The sequence below is a fragment of the Amblyomma americanum genome, chromosome 1, assembly GCF_052857255.1.
Source record: "Amblyomma americanum isolate KBUSLIRL-KWMA chromosome 1, ASM5285725v1, whole genome shotgun sequence".
Taxonomy (NCBI): domain Eukaryota; kingdom Metazoa; phylum Arthropoda; class Arachnida; order Ixodida; family Ixodidae; genus Amblyomma; species Amblyomma americanum.
This window is the reverse complement of record NC_135497.1, coordinates 519,936,696-519,957,196: the sequence shown is the minus strand read 5'-3', so window position 1 is coordinate 519,957,196 and position 20,501 is coordinate 519,936,696. Positions and strand designations below refer to the sequence as shown.

Here is a 20,501-nt window from a genome sequence, read left to right as displayed (position 1 = left end):
TATCAATATTAATTACCCAACTGGTGTTCTTGGGTGGCTTAAATGCAACATACAAAAGAAACTGAGACTGGGGAGCACTCGATTCTAGACAAGGGGACAACACCACATAGGAACACCACGAGGCACGAGCGCAAACTTTCACCTGAATTTGTTTTCGACATGGCGCATATTTATACGCATCTAATCATGGGACACACAAACATAAAAGCGTTAAAACCAGCCGAGATAGCTAAGCAATCGTAAACTATGCGAGATACAAACTATCCTCGCAAGTCATGAATTTTACAACTGACCGGCTAGAAAACAATTTTTCTTGTTTTGTTAAAATCACAGATGGGTCGCTAACGCACCCGCCACCGTCCTTTACTGAAGCCATGCAAAATGCTTCCCACAATTTCCTTGTGGTCCAGTCCTTTGATTTAAGAAGAACCGTCGTTCTGTGTAGAAGAGGTTCGCACTTGTGCACGGCGCAGTTTGCGGAGAGCCCCTACAAAGATTTACAAAAAAGAATTTCGGGCCAATATCTGAAAAGAAAAACGGCAGGCACATGCACATGCAAAATTTTGCACCTCCAGGCACATTCACTTCTCTGCGACTCGTCTGTGTCAATGATGCGCCGCATCCCCTGACCGGGCGAGTCTTTTTCTTCGGCTGCACATCTTCTACAGAGTCCGAAAAGAAAGTTCAGTTGAAATGCAGTAGGTTAGATTAAGCATAGCCCCACGAGAAACGAATGCATAATAATTGGTCAACCCCGCATACTAATGACCTGAAGATCATGCAGGAGATTGTAAACGCAGCCAAGGTTCAGTGAGTTTTAAGGGGAAAGCCTTTCTTGTCTCATAAGCGGCGTGAACGGAAGTTGTAGATGGAAGTTGTCCGCAAATGTCCGCACGAACTGTCAAACATAATTTTTATGGTAATTAAAATAAGATGTAGAAGTTGAATAAGCAACACTCGATAAGCAACACATATGTAATGTTAGTAGTAATAGTAAATACATAGTAAAATAGTGGCAGTGATAATGATAGCTGCCGATAGAGATAGTGCTAGAGATACTCATAGTGCTAGAGATACGTAGATATAGTGGTGATGATAGCGATGATGATAGAGATAAAACTAATAAAAATAAAAATACATTAAAAATAAAAATAGAGATAGAAAAATCAAAATTAAAAAATTGTGGCTCCAATCCACGCTGTGAAGGTTGTTGGACAGTGAGGCTGTAAAACGACACCCAATTACCCATTGCGACGTCACTTGAAAATACACACACGTGACTCTACAAAGAGTGAAACCAGACACAAGTGAAATATACTTTCATTACCCTTTAATACTCTACAACGACATTCACGACCGGAACGCGTTGGACGGTGTTCCCATTGTTCACACGCGCCTTATCATCCATTATGTGGTTTTGATGCTTTTGTGTTTTTCTTAATGAAGATGTGTACTGAGCTATATGCTGTATGCCTGATTTCAAAGGAGATTTATGCTTTATTTTGTCATGTTATTTTTATTTTTTCGTTTCTTTTATGTGTGTGTGTGTGCGTGCGTGCGCGTGTGTGTGCGTGTGCGTGTGCGTGTGCGTGTGTGTGTGTGTGCGTGTGTGTGTGTGTGTGTGCGTGCGTGTGTGTGTGTGTGTGTGTGTGTGTGTGTGTGTGTGTGTGTGTGTGTGTGTGTGTGTGTGTGTGTGTGTGTGTGTGTGTGTGTGTGTGTGTGTGTGTGTGTGTGTGTGTGTGTGTGTGTGTGTGTGTGTGTGTGTGTGTGTGTGTGTGTCACCGACAAACGTAGCAAGAAGCGGGAAAATCAGCCGTTTGCTGGGGCGAGGCTTCAGCCACACGCTCGAAGACAGGTTCGGCCACCAGGTGGCGCCGTCAGAATGTCAGCAGTGTGGCATTGCCCCCTCTCTTCCAAGAGGCATCGACTCGATGCCGCACGCGAGGAGGAAAACATACGTAATTCGAAAGGTAGTAACGCAAAAGTCTTCGCGGAAAGGGGCTAACGGGAGTATAATGGCTTCATGCGCGCCACGTGGACTACTTCGGATGTCGGTTGTCGAGACGACCGGACAGTTCCTTGAGGGAACACCTCGTAGGTCACCGCGCTGAGGCGGCGTAACACCTGGTATGGACCAAAGTAACGGCGAAGAAGCTTCTCAGAGCGCCCTCGCAAACGGATCGGACTCCATACTGTTGGAATTCAGGTAGCAGCATCCCACCGCTGCCGCCAGTTGTTGGTATTCAGGTAGCGTGGCTGGGCCGGAGAAGAGACGAGGACGATCGGAGGAAGAAAACTTGGAAAACTTTATACAAGGACTATTGACATAATGTACAAGTACGGGCAACTGAGAGTGTTTCACAGTAAAGAGAGCTTCTTAGCAGTCGGGAGTCTCTGTATTTCTCAAGAAGGGGGCTCTCCTCTGGTACCAAACCAGCAGCTTTTAAATCCTCTTCGTATTCCCCAGATCCCTAGCTTGGGAATACAGTTCGAAGAATGATGTCCAATCACACGATGGCACTGATGGTACCACCCATGGCAGCGCGGTCCTGATGTTCTCTCGGAGCTCGGTCGAGTGAAAGGGAACAGGACCCGGTCACGTTGTCGTCCACGCGGCCTCCAGGTGGGCGCGCACGTGTGTCCGGAAGGCGCCTGCATGACACAGGAATGCAGGCTGTCTCCCCGCAGGTGTTTTAAGAGCTTGACTGGTGACCAGAACGCGGAACCTCTGTCGAAGGCGCGGCACTGGGGCAATTGTTCAACCCCAGCGTGACCGAAGGGGACCACACTGATACCGCAATTCGTCGTCTGATGACCGGAACGAATACGTGGGGACGCGATGGTCGTAGCTGCTTCCGGCATTCCTGCAGCCACGTCTTCCTCCAGAGGGCTCACCCACCCTCGCAGTGGTCTTCAGGGAATCCTCCCCATGCCCAACATCGCCGAACTCCACAGCAGGAAGGAAGCGCGAGCACAATACCCAGACTTGGTCACCGGGTGTATAAATCACCTCCCTGCGGCGGAGGTTGTAGCGCTCGGCGTCGCGTTCTTGTTGGCACCGGATTCGCTGTCGAGCAATTTGGCGAGCGGCTTGGGCATCACGAACAAATTTTTCAACGTCCACGACAGAAGAGGGAGTAGAATCCGGAAGAAGCATGCCGTCCAGCATGGTCAAGGCTTCGCGACAGTGCACCAAATGGAATGGAGTGAAGCGCGTCGTTTCGTGGAGCGCAGTGCTGTACGCGAACGTGATGTAAGGCAGTATCCGGTGCCAGTTCGCATGGTCATCGTCGACATACATAGAAAGCATATCGGCAATTGTTAAGCCACTCAGTGAGTGCGTTTGTTTGCGGATGGTAATCTGCAGTCTTGCGATGGCTGGTGCCAGTGAGTCGAAGTACCTCGCTTATAAGTGCCGACTTAAACGCGGTGCCCTTGTCAGATAATACGACTGTTGGGGCTCCGTGACGAAGCACAATGTTGTGAATGAAAAAAATGTGCAACTTCGGTGGCGGTGCCACGGGGAAAGGCCTTAGTCTCACAGTAGCGGCTGAGATAGTCAGTGGCAACAGCAATACTTCGGTTACCCATGGAAAACTCCTGAAATGGGCCGAGGAAGTCCATACCGGCCTGGTGAAATGGGAGGCGCGGGGGATCGATAGGCTGCAGGAGCCCGGCTGGTTTACTGGGCGGCGTCTTCAGGCGCTGACACTCTCGACAGGTTCGCACGTAGCGGTGGACAACCGCAGCAAGCCTGGGACAGTAGTACTTGTTGTGTATGCGCGCTAACGTGCGGAAGAACCCGAGGTGGCCCGAAGGAAGGTCGTCGTGGCAGGCACGCAGTACTTCGTCACGAAGCGTTGTAGGCAGTACAAGCAGATAGACAGTGTCTGTTGAGCCGTAGTTCTTTTTGTAGAGGACACCATCGCGCAAGCAAAACGATGACAGTCCGCGCTGGAAGAGTCGAGGTGGTGATGGAGCGGTTCCCTTGAGGTACTAGATGAGGGGCAGCAGTTCGGAGTCGTCCCTCTGTTGGCGGGCAAGGGTGCGTGCGGTGACAGCACCGAGAAAAGCGGAATCGTCATCGTACTCGTCCGTGGGGCAGGGAATAGGAGCGCGGGAGAGACAGTCAGCATAACTGTGCTTCTGGCCGGACTTGTGCACGATGGTGACATCAAATTCTTGTAACCGAAGGCTCCATCGAGCAAGCCGCCCCGAGGGATCTTTCAGGTTCGGCAGCCACACAGTGAATGATTGTCGCTCACGACCAGAAACGGGCGGCCATACAAGTACGGTCAAAATTTCCTAACTTCCCACAGCACAGCCAGACATTCCTTTTCCGTGGTGGAATAATTGACTTCGGAACAGGATAAAGTGCGACTGGCGTAAGCAATCACGCGTTGTAGACCATCCTGTCGCTGAACAAGGACCGCACCGAGACCAACGTTACTGGCATCAGTGTGCAGTTCCTGTAGGCCTCTTCGTCGAAGTGACCAAGCACAGGCGCACATTGGAGACGGGACTTGTGTTCCGTGAAGGCTCTATCCTGGTCCTCGCCCCAGAAGAAGGGTTCAGTTTCTTTCGTCAGGCGGGTCAGAAACTCTGCTAGCTTGGAGAAATTGTGAACAACACGGCGATAGTACGCGCAGAGGCCCAAGAAACGACGCAGGCTCCGTTTGTCTGTGAGTTTGGGGAAGGCAGCTACGGCGGCCGTCTTTTCGGGGTCTGGACGAACATCTCGAGCGCTTACAATGTGACCAAGAAATTTTAGACAGTTATAGCATATCGTTACCGTGTTTACGTTACCATTTACCGGGTTACCGGACTTTCCGGTTAGAGCGGCGCACGCCAGAGGACGTTTTAGCGTACCGTCTCTCCCGTAACAAGTTACCGTAAGGCTAAAATGAGTGAGGCCACATTCTCACAGCCGGCCTCCTCTACAGCGCGACGAAGACGGAGCCGAAAACCGCGGCAGCAACGGAGCGGCGCGGTGTTCTAATCGAAATAGACGCCGGAGACCGGCAGAGCAGTTAGGGCGGGCGCTCGCTCCTCCCACGTTTCTCCCGCGTGGCAAAAAAAAAACGGCAGTGGCGGAGTCCGAAGGAGATGCCGAAGGTGCGCGGTAGGAGCGACGGGCGATGGTTGGCGGTAAGCAGTAGCGGTACGCGCTATGCTAAGTGTGCCTGATATCTTGCGCAGGCTGTCACACCGTCGCATTATCTCGCGCTCGAGTTCGGATCCATAAGTAAGGGAACGCCACTGATCAGTGTTCCCTTCTGCGCCGTCGACGTGACGATGAAGCATCGCTGGGTCAGCTGGGCATTCACATGGTTGTTGTAACCATGCAAACGGCGCTGCCAACGTTGGCATGAACGAGTTACAGAGAACAGGCAACCATGGAGTGCAAACTTCCGCCACGTGCTAAGATAGGCTGTTTTGATTGGTCGCTCTCGGTGTTGTCATTGGTTGAGTGAAATGGGAATGGGAAGCTGCGCGAAAATCGAGTTGAGGGCAGCATTTTGTTTGCTTGTATTTTGAAATTTCTTCATCGAATAACTCCCTTTCCTATGCATCGATTCTCGTAATTCTTTTTGAGTCAGCATCTGTGTGACATAAAGAATCCATCTGAAGCGTAACCGGCATCCATTGAAGCGGTGTTTCGCAGCCCCTTTAAGCCCCAACTCGATGGACACATCCCACGCGTACCGGCGGAGCGCCTAAGCGCAAGGGCGTACGCTGGATCCTGTCTGCGCATGCGCAAAGCGCGACGCGCGCGCAGGGGCAGATGTCTGTCCATGTCAGATATAGACCGTTTACAGAGAGCAGTTCGCCTAGTCGACACTCGCGGCGCCACCGCCGTCGCGACATCAGTGGCCTTCTGGATAGCAGGCGACTGCAGGTGGTGCCTACGGGCTGCTGACTTCGCTGCTGTATCCGCTATGCTCTGCGGCCAAAATGTGGAAAAGCAGAGGAAAAACGTGTTCCGTGTTCGATTGTAAAAACTGCGACGCAGATTTGAAGGTTTGGAATGTATCTGTTTGCGAAACGCACGGGCCTCAACTTCACGAAGATTGTCCCTGCACTAGGCCTTTGCAATGCATAGATTTCCGCAAGGAGAGAAGAACAATTTGGTACGAGAGCACTGGATTGCGAATCTACAGAGGAAAGACTTCAACCCCGGCTCATCGGCTAGGGTGAGTACACATGATAAAAGTGAAAACACCGGTTGCTCGGGCTGTTTGCTGACGGTATACCTGTAACGCCGGCAGTCACCTGCGCGCTCGAGCCGCTGTTCAAATGAATTTCTGTGCATGGTCTGACGGGAGGTTTTGGTTTGCCAGTATCGTTTCAGTCACCTTGCATTCAGTGTTCATCTGAGAGTAGGGTAGTACGGCTTAGAGCGTGCTGTTTTAATTGCAAAAATGATCTAACCTAATACCGAGCTAAACGGGCTGATGTATGTACATGATGTGCGTACATACATGTGCGCGTTTAGTCGGTGCCTTTCGAGTCGGCTGTGCATTCGCGCTTGAAGCGTAGATCCTTTGCTTTGTAAGTACCTTATCTCTACCATCTCGTTTCGAAATACTTACGCGAACGTGCGGTGCTGGCTGCATTTCATTTTCGCCACAACGGGGAGGTACTACGTACGTGTGTTTGCGCACGTGAGATAGGCGATTTCATAATACGGCCAGAAGCTTTCCAGGCATTGGGCTGGACTTTTTTTCGTTTATGAATATTGGCATCGCACATCCGAGGAATGCTGTTGGGCTATCTTTGAGTGAGTGCAAACGCCGGTTGAAAAAATATATCTTGGTTGTGTGCCCCGGTTTATGGAAAACAAAACTTCTCAAATATGCATTGTGAAAATATTATGGTGCAATATTTTTGAAGAGCACAAAGGAGAAGTGCAATGCCTGGACAGTTGCATGAAATGACCATATTACATGTTTAGTTAGAATGACCATATCACATATTTCCTTGTATTTGTGGTGTTTGACGTAGTCCGCTTGCACTGGTTGTCAGAACTTAAGTGGCCTTCATACACATTTCTTGCAGGTATGCTCAGTTCATTTCATTGATGGGCGTCCCTCTAAAGACAACCCGTACCCAACACTGCACCTTGGAACACCGGTATGGCTTTCGGAGGTTTGTTGTGAACTGCAGTTTATTTATTCTTTTGTATTTTCATACTCTGCAATATTTTAGACTGCTCACCACAAGGGAAGAAGGAAGCTGGTGCGGCACGATTTCAAACCTTTGGAGCCTGAGACCTGTTCAACAGCTGAACCTTTGTCACACCATTTATCAGACGAGCAAGATGAAGAGAGTGCTGCAGCTGATGATCACGTGCCTATCAACATTGCAACAGAGGATGTATCACATAGGTACGGTAAAGTGGTGTGAATTATCCTTCATGGGTTCTCATTCACATGCTTTTATGCAAGTCTGTCTTGGGTGCACAATATGCACGTTTGCTTTCACTAGTTATATGGAGAGTTTAAACCTGTGGTACGCTATAGATATTACCTTTAGCTGAGAGTGTGCTGCACTTAGCAGTGCTTTCTTCGTTCCAAGTGAATTTTGCATCCTTCAAGTCGCAAATAAGATGTTTTTATGTCATACAGTGACTGAAGTAAACAATATTCAGCAATTTCGTCAGCGGGGTAGCATGCCATCTACCATTTTTGTGCAAATATAGTTTGCCACCATTAGTGACATAAATTTTTTTTGGATTTCAAGCGTAATGTGCACCTCCGAAATAGAAATTAGTCCCACAATCGTTCATAAGTCGCATAATTTTTATTGTTGCTATTTCCATATTGGCACCTCTACTAGTATTTTGCCCTTGAGAACTAACAAACTGTCTTTGTCAATGCTTGAAGATGCCTTTTTGGTGGGAGTGCTCCTTTTGAGTAGAAAAAAAGAAATGGCGTGTGAAAGGGTTAAGAACAGCAGAATCTGTTCACAAATAAAGTTGCTGATATCATGAAATGGTGATTTTAAGCTTGCTTACTAGTTTTGCCATCTCTAGCATTGTCATGTTCAGTTAACAGTAAAATTTCTTGCAACCACTCATATAGGCTAGCCCAGTTACAGCTTATTGCCTGGACCCGGATTGTGCATCTCTTGCTGCCATGTGCGCAGGAGTTATGCCTATCTCTGCAGGCATACACAGTCTGCATTTCAATGAAGCAATTACTATCTTTTCATTCTTTTTCCCATGAGATGGTGGTTGCCACACGCTGCTATGTATGTTTGGAACTAGACTTTTTCACGTTGCTTGGTGTTTACTGCTGTGTAATTCTGAACAAAAAGCAATCAATGCACATGAGAGCACACTTGATTTCAGTCAGTGCATGTACATACATTGATCAGCCATTCCACTGCACAGGTTCGTCGTCTGCTGTAAGCTTGACAGTTTGCTGCATTAGCACTGTTTCACGGGCTACTGAGGAAAACTCTGAATATTGTCAGCCAATGATGGGAATCCCTGTATTTAGTTTTTTCCCATTCATAAAAGCTCAGTGTTCGCTTAGCATTTGTGATTAGAACACAGTACCTTATCTATAGAGGCCAGTTTCAATTTTCTTTCAGTGTCCCTTTAAAGCTTTCAATACCTCTGCAAGTTGTTACAGGAGTACGATGCAGACCACAATTATACAGCCAGAACACTCTATTTATTTCCCTGTAGTATAACCGTTGCACGGCATGGTAATTTTATTCTGTGTGCTTGTTAGCTCATACTACTATGCTAAATATTGTGTCTCACTTTCCTCCACATCCTTCGTTGTACAGGAGAGAAGGAGCTGAGAGTCTCGTTGATAGCTGCTTGGCCTGTGGCTGCAGATGCAAGATTACCGAAACGTCAGAAAAAGGAACTCAAGTGGAGCCAGCGGCTGCTCATGACCATTTGTATGCAACCACTCGCAGGCAGGCCCCGGTCACTGCAGACAGTGCTTGCCAGACTATATTCAGTGCATACTCAACTCTTGCACCAAGTCACTTCCGCTTCTTTACAGGTCTGTCAAAAGTAGTATTTGACGAACTGGTTCGGACTCTTTCCACTATTGTGAAGAGCCCTTTCACTATGCCCTTTGAGGACCAAATCCTACTTACACTGATGCGGCTGCGTCTTGGCCTATTGCTTAATGACCTTAGCTTACCTTTTGGTGCATCCACTGCAGCCATTAGCAGGATTTTCTGCTTCATTGTAACAAAACTTGCCAAGTTTGCCAGAGAGTTCTTAGTGTTCTGGCTGCCAAGAACAGCAATCAGGAGGACATTGCCTTATGTTTTTGAGGAGAATTACTCCGTAACTTGCATTGTGGACTGTTTCGAAATTTTCATTGACAGACCTGGGCAACTGCACCGAAGAAATACAACTTACAGTTCCTACAAATCGCACAATACGGCCAAAATTCTTCACGTCATTGCACCAAGTGGGTTTATTATGTTTTTGTCACAACCGTATGGTGGCCGTGCAAGCGATCGTTTCATCACTTTGGACAGTGGTTTTTTAGACCACCTGACGCAAGGCGACGAAGTCCTCGCTGACCGTGGCTTTAACATAGATGACCTGCTCCCACCATCTGTTAAAGTTTCACTCCCAAGCTTTTCCAAAGGCCGGCCGCAGATTTGTCGTTCAGATGTAGTAAGTTCGCGTTGCCTGGCAAGGCTTCGGATTCATGTTGAGCGATCAATAAGGCGTCTCAAATGCTTCAGGATTTTGAAGCAATTCCCTGCTAGTATATTCACAAAGAAACCCCTCGCAAATGATGTACTTGTTGCCATCGTTGGGCTCTGCAACCTGCAACCGAATTTGATTAGAGATCATGGTGATGCGTCAGAACCTGGTGCTCAGTCACCATCGCATCCAGGCAAGCAGCTGGAAGTGGTAGACAACACACCTGAATGAGGCATGGAGATTTATGTGGAGTAGCCACATCATCTAGTCGTCTCTTGTTTTTATGCACCTGCCATGTTCTCTGTTCACTGATTAACGTAACCATGTTCACTGCAAGAGAAAGGCTCCTCAAAATTGCATTCAGTTAAATCGTTAAATCTCCTGGGCTAGCTGTAGCCACCTTACCCCAGCAAACTTGCCAATTTTAACTGCCCATCTGACTCTGCCACCCTTGGTGCCATTGGTTATCAGCTCTCCATATTACATGCTTTGCTGATGGCAATTTCTATTTCAGCTAGGATATCATTAACTTGCATTTATTCCCTGACCCAGCCCACTTGTTTGCTGTCTCTATCCACAGCTCACATTGCTCTCAATTTAATTTTAAGCATTTTCATTAGCTTCAGAGTTTCTGCCCCATAGGTGAATACTTCCAAGATACAACTCTTATGTAATTAACTCAAGCATGCTGGTGTACTGGCAGGCTGCTGTTGATGACCCTAAGAATATCTGTCAGAGATATGCTATTCAGGTATTTTGCTAGCTATTTCACTGATGGCTCTGAGCTATCTTAGCTGCTACAAACAACTCGCGTTGGAGCCTTTTTTTCATGCCGTCTGATTACCAAAGTGTTTGTCAGCAATTTCAGGTCCGCTACCTTTTGTCCAGAAAGAGCAAACTCTAAAGCACTCTTCCTCCTTGAGGAATTGAAGTTCGGATCACTTGCAAAGCACGTTCGAGCTGCCAAGGTTGATGTTCTGAGCCTATTGCATTGTCTTGCTGGTGCACTTAGGGGCACTTGCTTTGCGGCTGTGTGTACAGTGTAGGTGCGACGTTTATGTGGATTGTGGATTTTTAAAATGCAATGGAAAATTATGTTGGGGAGTTTCTGCATTGGCTTGCCCGATGGAAACCTTTGTTGATACCATATTGGAGATGTCATTCTTTGAAGATTTACTGCTTGTACTCCCTGTGTTCACTTTGGGATGATGAGAAATGTTCAGTACCAGGTGAGAATACGAGCCTGTTGGTTTTTGTTCTATGCCTGCTTTTGTTTTGTTGTATGTTCAGAGATGTATTTGATAATTCTGATGTTGCATGCACAAATAAACCGGGTCAAATTGTCTTAATGACAAGACAATTAGTCAAATCTTGTAAATTTATTCCAATAGAAATGTGTTCATTGCTTGCTGTCAACAACTGCTGGCTGCAGGTGTGAAAAATAGAAGTCCTCAAGATGTGCCATTTGCTTACTTATGAACTCCTTGTCATAGGGCACCTCGATAATATATGCCTCGTTCGGTGCCCAAATCACGAAGTCGCACCGACTTCTCTCGCAGCAGAACAGCTGCAACTGTACTTGCAGGTAATATCTGTTCTTCCCGGCCTTGCTGAGTGTGAGTTTGTTCTCCTTCTTAATCACGTCATATTTTCCGCTCTTAAACAGGGAATCAAGGTTACCATGCTTTTGTAGTCAGTGGTGTCGGGCACTTTATTTCCAGCACTGTGTCCGAGTCTGGAATTATGCCATCAGGGCTGGCTCCAAGCCATGAAGTGGCAGGCCGGATGATAAGGCCACATTCCACAACGTCCGTGGTCTTTGTTTTCTTGTACCAGGCACGGGCTTTTGCTTCTGACTCTCTTCCATACCTTCATGTAAAAATCACATTCATGTTGTAATGAATTAGTGTCCCTCATCTTAAAGTAACTTCAACAGTGACTAGTATATTGCAATACACAAACCAAGCATTCACAACGGAACAAATATCAACCTCCAATTTCATGCTTTCAGGCTTGTAACTTGCATGCGATTTGCGATGAACAAGCAGTCAGGCTGTGCTTTGCTGTTGGAAGCAATGAATAGAAATTTACATCACAAATTACAACCACACAGTGGTACTTCCATTCTTTGCAGGCAAATTCGGCCTGCAAATTGCCACTTTGTATAATGCAGTAATAGAGAGTTCATACTGCAAATACGCAAAAGTGCTGCTGTACAAAATCAAAGCATAGTGTTGCAACCGCTCTATTGTCAGTATCATATGCAAAATTTCGATGGAGGCGAAATTCTAGAGGCCCGTGTACTGTGCGATGTCAGTGCACGTTAAAGAACCCCAGGTGGTCGAAATTTCCGGAGCCCTTCACTGCGGCGTCCCTCATAGCCTGAGTCGCTTTGGGACGTTAAACCCCAATAAACCAAACCAAACATGCAAAACAGTATTTAGCAATAGTTCTTGTACTATAAAACTTGCCATAGCATTTTCGAATCCAAGGTGTAAACTTCAGCATGCCATGCAGAACAACTGAGGCACAACACCAAAGGCTGTAGTCAGTGAGATATTTGGCTCCTTACCGTGTGCTGGCATTACCATAGAAGCTTGGGTGTATGTGCTTTGATACCCACTTCTCAGGGGAAGCTTTGATGGGAATGCTACGGGCCTCACTGGCAGTTATCCTCAAGAAACGTTCTTTGTGCCATGCTGCACTTCCCTGAGGGTGGTTTGCCAGTGTTGCAGCCTGCTCAGGAGACAGCAGCACATTGGTGACGAAGAAATCTTGGCATAACTGGCACAGCCGCTTGCAGTCACGCTGGCCATGCTCTTGCTGGAGAACTGTGGAGTACAAGAAGGGTCTGCTTAATTTAACGACTTCTTGTGCATACTCGAAACAGGCTTATGGTGGCTAAAACCTGAAAATCACTCAGTCAGTATGCAATGTAGGGCCATGTGTACTTGTAATTTACAATCAAAAGCCGCTGGAAAAAATCAAGTCTGCTGCAGCATCAGCAATAGCTGTTTCTCGGTGCACCTAGAACTTAGGAACTATGCACAGGTGCTAAGAGTAACCTTGTGAGATCATCGCACAAAAAAACTGTCGCAACTTGATAGGAGGTCCTGTAGTTCATGCACTATCATATTCAGCAGTGCATGATGAACAGCTGAGATTGCATAAATGAGTATGAAAGAGGTCTTGTTGATGCTATACCACGTTCCAATGTCGAGATGCACGCTCTGCTGTAATGCTAATTACTAGTTAAGCATTACTGCCAGTATATTGGGATGGTTCAACAACAAGCACATGTCACTTGCATTTCTGCAGTTTTGAACATTGCAAGAGCAAATCTTTATGCATAATGTCTTTATATAAACTGACTACATTTAAATGAACAAAATATACACTTATGCAACAACAAAACCCAGATGGAAATCTTACTTGCACGTAATAATAGCCTCTATGCCTGCTCGACTCACTTAGTTGAGTCAGCCATGCGCAACATCAGGAAATAATGTTCTTACATGCACGGCCATCTTCATCACCACCTGCGGGTAGTTTCCTGCGTGGCTTCAGAACAGTGTGTAGCATGGTGTTCTGAAGCTTGCTTACGTCGAGAGGGCACTTTTCGAATGAAGGAGCATCTCCTTTTCAGATAAAAACTGCTGCGTCTTCGATTGTGTTTTCTTATGGCAATAAACTACCTCCATTGTTGCTGGGGTGACATTCTTCGCTGTTGCCGCATTCCATGCACACGCTTTGTCAGTTGATGACTGTCCGGTGAGCCCCTTAGATGTTGCCTCGACAACCTTCATGAGCAGTGCACTAATATGGGTGCACTGCTCACTTAGACCCGCTTTGCATGTGCAACTTGCTGAGAAAGGTTGTCCAAAATTTATTTGTGTTTGGTACGTCCTGCTCACTGTTTGCGACGACCTGATGTTTGCCTTGATGCACTTCACGCCATTTTTCTGCTGGTACAGTGCCACGCCAACATGACCACTGTCAAGCAGGTTGCTGCCTTCAGCAAATCCTCTGTAGTTGAGGGATGGTTTGCCATCTGTATCAGGCATTTCAACCATGTAGTTGTAGACAACTGAATTAAAGAATGATATCAGTACAGTATGTCATCATGTGTGCTATTTATGTAGCTAGTTTTGTGGTAATAAAACTTTGTCCCCATGCTGAAAGTTGGATGCCAAGAAATCTAGTAAGGTTCTGCATAATACATTTATGCTTTCAGTTGCTGACAAATAATGAAAACTAATTATTTGTGCCTGATCGGCCGCGTCAGTCATGCTGCGACCCGCCGCGTATGTTTACGATGGTTGAACAGCTGGTATTAGCTCCTGATGTTCGACTTTGCAAAACCAAAATAACAGGACTGCTTATTAAATGTCTCCACAGTTCCAACCTTTTTTGATCTAACATGACTGGCGCAGAAGCATGCAGTGAGGAAAATTGTCACTTGTACTGATAGTTTTACGTCGCATTTTACTAGCGGCTGCCAGTTTTGGCTCACTGTCCACGCTGGAAACTTTGCTTATCGTACGCAAGGCTACCGCAGTAGATCGCGCGATGCCATGCAGCAGCTGTAGGTTAAACGCAAAAGAGCTTTTCTCAAGTGCTAACTTGTTTGCAAACGAGTGCACGTTGAATCTCGCGCTCCTTGCGGCAGGCTACAGAAAGCATAAATTCGGAAACCCTTTCCGCAAGCGAGTAAAAGTTCGATTTTATGCAAAGTCGAACATCAGGAGCTAATACCAGCCGTTCAGCCATCGTAAACATATGCGGCGGGTCGCAGCATGACTGACGCGGCCGATCAGAAACAAATAGTTAGTTTTCATTATTTGTCAGCAACTGGTACGCAGGTGTTGGGGATTTTTTACAGAATGAGGCCGTTACGAGCCAGCTGCACAAAAAGTACAACTTTGCGCAACTAACTTGTGCTGCAATCAAATCTGGGAAGTTCTCGCTTTAAACTCACGCACGAAAACAGTCATAAGCACACCAGGACAGAAATCCAAGCAGTGTTTTTGGCTTTAGAAAAGCGGGAAAAGACAGACAGCGAGCATACCATCGTCACCAAGCAAAGCGATGTGGCGTGAAGGCTCACACAAAAACAAGAGCAAAGAGTCCTAAAATACAAAAAAAAAACAGCGCACTTACACGGCCGCTGAAGCTTCGGCCAAAGCTTGGTGTCATCCACCCATCCTGCATCCATTTTGCGAGCAAAAATAAGTACTATCGCAGTAAAACACGCTTGCAGATGAGGCTTCCGCACAGGCAGGCAGCGGAGTCAGAAGGCCAGCAATGGAAGAGTGGTCACGTGACCAAATATGGCGGCGCCCATGCTTCCGCGCTGTAAAGCGTCTATACGCGCCCGAGCGCGCGCGTCGGAAGCGGGGTTCGGTTTACAAGATTAGGAGGACCGCGGGGCACTCGGGGACTCTTTTCTTCGTGTCTTGAGGCTCTTTCATGTTCCTGGAACTTTTCTTCGCGGTTTCAGTCTCCCCCCCCCCAAATCCCCTTTTTTTCACGCTTGAAATTCCTTTGGTCGGACGAGAGGGGGAACGCGCCAGCACAGGGAGCATGGAGGTGGCACGGCCGGTCTCGAGAGGAGCGCGCGCTTTTCTTCGATGAAAGAGCGCGCGAAGCCCCACTCGAGACCGGCCATGGGAGGTGGATGCATTTTTTTGACGCCCGTCGCAGCGCGGCGCTGGGCGCGTAGGCGATCCGCCGTACGCCTAAGATGTCTGCATCAAGTTGGGGCTTCAGATGCACATGTCTTGCGCCCCGAAAAGCGCCCGCTGACAAGGAACAGAGAGCAGATGACGGTTTTATTTCATTTCGCGTATATTTATATCTCCCCAGCAGATGTGGGGTTAATTGGGGAGATATAAATACATTCTTCCCACTCAATCGCGGCTGACACGGTTCAAAGCCGCCCGGACCCCACCCCGTGATCGCGTACGCTACCGAGCGCACGCCAACCACGGCGGGCCTTGCGCTGAGGGAACAAAGGAACGACACGTTGGCTGACACAAACAGGCACGAATTGCTACAGCAACAATAACGCCAGCTAGCAACAAGGTATGCTAATGAATCGAGGTCGTCCGACTCACCAGCAAGGTTCCGAGCGAATGTTCGCCCGCGATAGGGCAAGGGATATATACTCCGAAGGCCGGACGGGACAAGTGCGGGAGCCTGTCTCCCCGTCGCTTCCTCGCCCCGCCGGCGAAGAGCGGAGCCGCGAGCGACATGTCAGCTCGCGCCGATGATACCAGCCCAAGCGCCTGGTGCCCCCTCTCCCGCGAGCAGGCTTCAGCAGTCTCCCGCGCAGCTATGCTGGCGCCCTCTCTTGCCAGTTAATGTAACGGACAAGGGAATGCAGTTATCCTCGACGTGAGACTGCTGCTGCACGGTGCCTCGCGGGAAAGCAAACACGGTGCTGCAGGGCAGGTCCCCACATCCCCCCATCCTTAAATAGACCCACGCGCCTGAAAGTACATGCTATGGAGGAGTCTCCTGGTCTTCATGTCCTTGAGGCAAGTCTTGCAGCGGAGGTCACGCCGATAGCGTCCACGCAGTCTTCCGCACTGTTCCGAAGGCAGCGTGAAGGTCTCCGCTGGGACGACTCGCATGGCCCGCGGACTACCGTGTCCGCAGGCCCCTGAATAAAAGGCCGGTGGGAAAACTGCAGTAGTCGCCAGGGCAGCAGCAGCCGGAGGTGATTGCTGACTGGTCTCGCCTGTGGGGACCTGCCCTGCAGCCGCCTGTGTTTTCTTTGCCGCGAGGCACAGTGCAGCAGCAGTCTCACTCCGAGGATGAACGCATTCCCTTGTCAGTTACATTAACTGGCAAGAAGGGCGCCAGCGTCGCTGCGCGGAAGACTGCTGAAGCACGCACGCTGGAGATGGGGCTCTTCGGCTGGGATCGTCGGCGCGAGCGGACGTGTCGCTCGCGGCTCCGCACTTCGCCGGCGGGGCGAGGAAGCAACGGGGAGACCCGCTCCCGTATATCGTCCCGTCCGGCGTTCGGAGTATATATTCCTTGCCCTAGCACGGGCGAACGTTCGCTCAGAACCTTGCTGGTGAGTCGGACAACCTCGAATCATTAGCGTACCTTGTTGCTAGCTGGCGTTATTGTTGCTGTAGCAATATATGCCTGTTTGTGTCAGCCAATTTGTCGTTCCTTTGTTCCCTCAGATCAAGGCCCGCCGTGGTTGGCGTACGCTCGGTAGCGTACGCGATCACGGGGTGGGGTCCGGGCGGCTTTGAACCGTGTCAGCCGCGATTGAGTGGGGAGAACGTATATTAATATCTCCCCAGTTCAACCCCACATCAGGCGCCCAGCGTGGGGTCTGCTCCTGGAATATTGGACAACTGTCGGTTCGGTTCGAAGAACGCTCTTTGTCCGGATTTGACAAGTGCTAGGGCTAGAGTAAATTTTGATCGCTAGGACCTGCGGCATGCTTTCTTGAGTGCGAGTTGTATTGCGCTGCACAATGTTTGAACTTTTCGACATGCTCAGCACATTTTTTCCCTGGAGTTTCTTCGCGAGAATCACTTGGTCCGCATCGAGGGAGCGCGAGTCTAGCGTCCGCGGAGTCGCCGAGCCCGAAGCGAGTGAGTATGGAAGCCCCGTGAGTGGTCCGATTTTCTGTTTATAGTTCTCTACTGTCTCTTTTTCGACTCTTGGAGTCGCGGCTCCGGAATCCGGGTGGCCTGGGGCACGGGTGCCGCTACGACTCGCTGATATTGCAGCTCGGCACCGGGCGCTGCGACACCGTCCGATACGGTGGGCGCCGACCGCTCAGAAGCTGCTTTGTGCAGTGAGCGGGGTAGGACCACCCCACAAAGCTGATGTCTCCTCGCGGCTGCGCGCACGTAACCCGTTTCGGGTCTTTGTTGCGTTCACGGTCGTTGTCGGAGTGGTAGTTAGGCCTAATGCTTTTCGGAGCTGCCTGCACCACGTCAGAAGAGGCACGACCACCGGACCGTGGTGTTGAAAGGGGGAGCATTTTGCTGCCCGTCCATTTTTTTCTAGCCTCGCAGGAACTGGGCAGTCTCGTTCAGCTCAAGAAAGGGCTTTGTTCACTCGAACTTTGCGTTTGCACAGCCGCCGACGCGTTTTGCTAGCGAGTTAGGCATTGAGCCACGAGGCCCTTGCGGATACCGTTTCTCCTCCCGTGACCTACGTTAAAGGCACGCCGAGAGCGTTTCTGCAATTTTGCAGATTCGGTGGAGCCACCCAGGATTGCTGTCCGGTGCACATCGTCTCGCTGCCACTTGCTGCGACGGAGCGGCCTGTATCCTGTTCGCCGCATCCACCCGGTACAGGTGTGGCGTGTGGGGTTGAATTGGGGAGATATAAATACACGTTCTCCCCCCCTCAATCGGGGCTGACACGGTTCAAAGGCGCCCGGACCCCACCCCGTGATCGCGTACGCTACCGAGCGCACGCCAACCACGGCGGGCCTTGATCTGAGGCAACAAGGAACGACAAATTGGCTGACACAAACAGGCATTTATTGCTACAGCAACAATAACGCCAGCTAGCAACAAGGTACGCTAATGATTCGAGGTTGTCCGACTCACCAGCAAGGTTCTGAGCGAATGTTCGCCCGCGCTAGGGCAAGGGAAATATACTCCGAAGGCTGGACGGGACGAGTACGGGAGTCAGTCTCCCCGTCGCTTCCTCGCCCCGCCGGCGAAGAGCGGAGCCGCGATAGACACGTCCGCTCGCGCAGACGATCCCAGCCGAAGCCCCATCTCCCGCGCGCGGGCTTCAGCAGTCTCCCGCGCAGCGACGCTGGCGCCCTCTCTTGCCAGTTAATGTAACTGACAAGAGAATGCGTTCATCCTCGGGGTGAGACTGCTGCGGCACGGTGCCTCGCGGGAAAGCAAACAGGGGCTGCAGGGCAGGTCCCCGCAAACGCTAACTCTCCGCAACGTCTGGATACAGTGCTAGCGGATCGGTAAGTTTCGGCGTATGCGCAGATGTCGCTAGCTGGGCCCGGTAAACGGTAACGTAAACTAGGTAACGATATGCTATAACTCTCTTTTAACTCATGAAACGCAAAGTGACATTTTTCCGGCTTGAGAGAGAGACCAGCGGAACGTATGGCCTCGAAAACAGCACGCAAACGTTTCATATGCTCAGCGAACGTGTCATAGAAGATCACGACATCGTCGAGATATACGAGGCACGACTGCCACTTCAGGCCAGACAGCACGGTGTCCATCATACGTTGGAATATGGCAGGGGCCGAGCGTAAGCCAAAAGGGAGCACCTTGAACTCGTACAAACTGTCGGGAGTAATAAAGCTGGTCTTCTCTCGTTCGCCTTCTTCGACCTCTGTACAAACTGTCGGGAGTAATAAAGCTGGTCTTCTCTCGGTCGCCTTCTTCGACCTCTATTTGCCAATACCCACTGGGGAGGTAAAGGAACGAAAAGTAGGTGGCATGGCGCAGGCGGTCTAGGGAGCCATCAATGCGTGGCGGAGGATACACATCCTTTTTCGTGACGTTATTGAGGCGTCTGTAATCCCCGCAGAACCTGAGGGTGCCATTTTTTTTCGTTACGAGGACTACAGGCGATGCCCAGGGGCTTGCGGACGGTTGTATGACGTCGTCCTGAAGCATTTGTGTAACCTGACGGCGGATGGCGTCACGTTCTTTTGAAAACACACAATAAGGGCGCTGGCATAGTGGTCTTTATCCTTCAGCAACGATAATTTAGTGCTTGGTAAGCGGCGTTTGTAGTACCTTGGAAGTCGATGCAAAGCAGTCACGGAAGAGATTAGGTTTTCCACGCAGCTGTTCTGACTGGCTGAGAGGTGCGGGTTTACGTCGGTCGGAATATCTGTAGCCATCGTCTCGTCAAGGTCTGACGCGCCGGATAAAGAGCACTGCCTGGTACACTCTCCAAGCTCGGTAAAATAAGCGATGACCGCTGTCTTCGTTAAATGCTGTGGTTCACGGGTACAGCTGGTGATTAAGATGTCGGTGCGACAGTTGGCAAGTTCTACTAGACCTCGAGCGACACAAACTTGCCGAGCGAGTAGCAGCGACACGTTCGCTTCAGCGATGCCAAGAGTACCGGTGCTGCCATTACACTCGACTGAGACGAACTTGCTGGCTCGCGGAGGGATCGTTATGTGGTCGTCACATACGCGCAACATTACTCTGCTTGGCTCGGTGTTGGTGTCAACGGCTCGCTGCGCGGAAAAAGATGCCATGAGCTCCCGAAGGTCGATGACCGCACCATGCTCTTGAAGGAAATCCATGCCCAGAATGAGTTCTTTCGAACAGTCACGTAATACGGCAAAGGAACCAGTGAAAGTAAGACCGCGGATCTGGATGCGAAAGGTGCAGACGCCGATCGGCGTCCCTTCATTACCACGAGCGGTGCGGATCACGGGTCCACACCAAGGCGTCAGAACCTCACGGAGGGTTGTGGCGAGCTGCCTGCTCATCACAGAAAAATCAGCGCCGGTATCAACGAGTGCGGTCACTTCAGGACTGTCGACGGTTACTAGAATTCCAGCAGCAACTAATCGTTCGCAGTATGTCGGATCGGGTCGTCGCCGCTCAGGCCGTCGCGTCAAATCGTCGGGTGGAAGCTGTTGACTCTGTGCAGTGGCGGCGGCTCTACCCCCGGAGGAAGCCGTCTTCAGCTTTCCCGGAGAGGGGACGTGCCTCTGAACTGACCGGAGGATGAGGACCGACTGGGCGAAGCAAAGCGCCTCGGGGACGGCGATCACGACTGGCGCCGCTGCGAGGTCGGGGGCAGCACATGAGTGGCCAGGTACTCCTCT

At 49.7% G+C, this 20,501-nt stretch overlaps 1 protein-coding gene across 1 annotated transcript; it reads left to right on the top strand.

Moving 5' to 3' along the window:
• Positions 1–8,882: 8,882 nt before the first annotated feature.
• On the top strand, positions 8,883–9,919 carry LOC144128629 (uncharacterized). The gene has a single exon (XM_077662173.1). It carries the CDS (start codon positions 9,092–9,094, stop codon positions 9,917–9,919), a length of 828 nt encoding a protein of 275 aa, XP_077518299.1. The 5' UTR covers positions 8,883–9,091.
• Positions 9,920–20,501: the final 10,582 nt, after the last annotated feature.

Bases quoted from the DNA above. Each gene is read 5' to 3' on its own strand.
- LOC144128629 (XM_077662173.1), top strand. From the start codon at position 9,092: ATGCCCTTTGAGGACCAAATCCTACTTACACTGATGCGGCTGCGTCTT.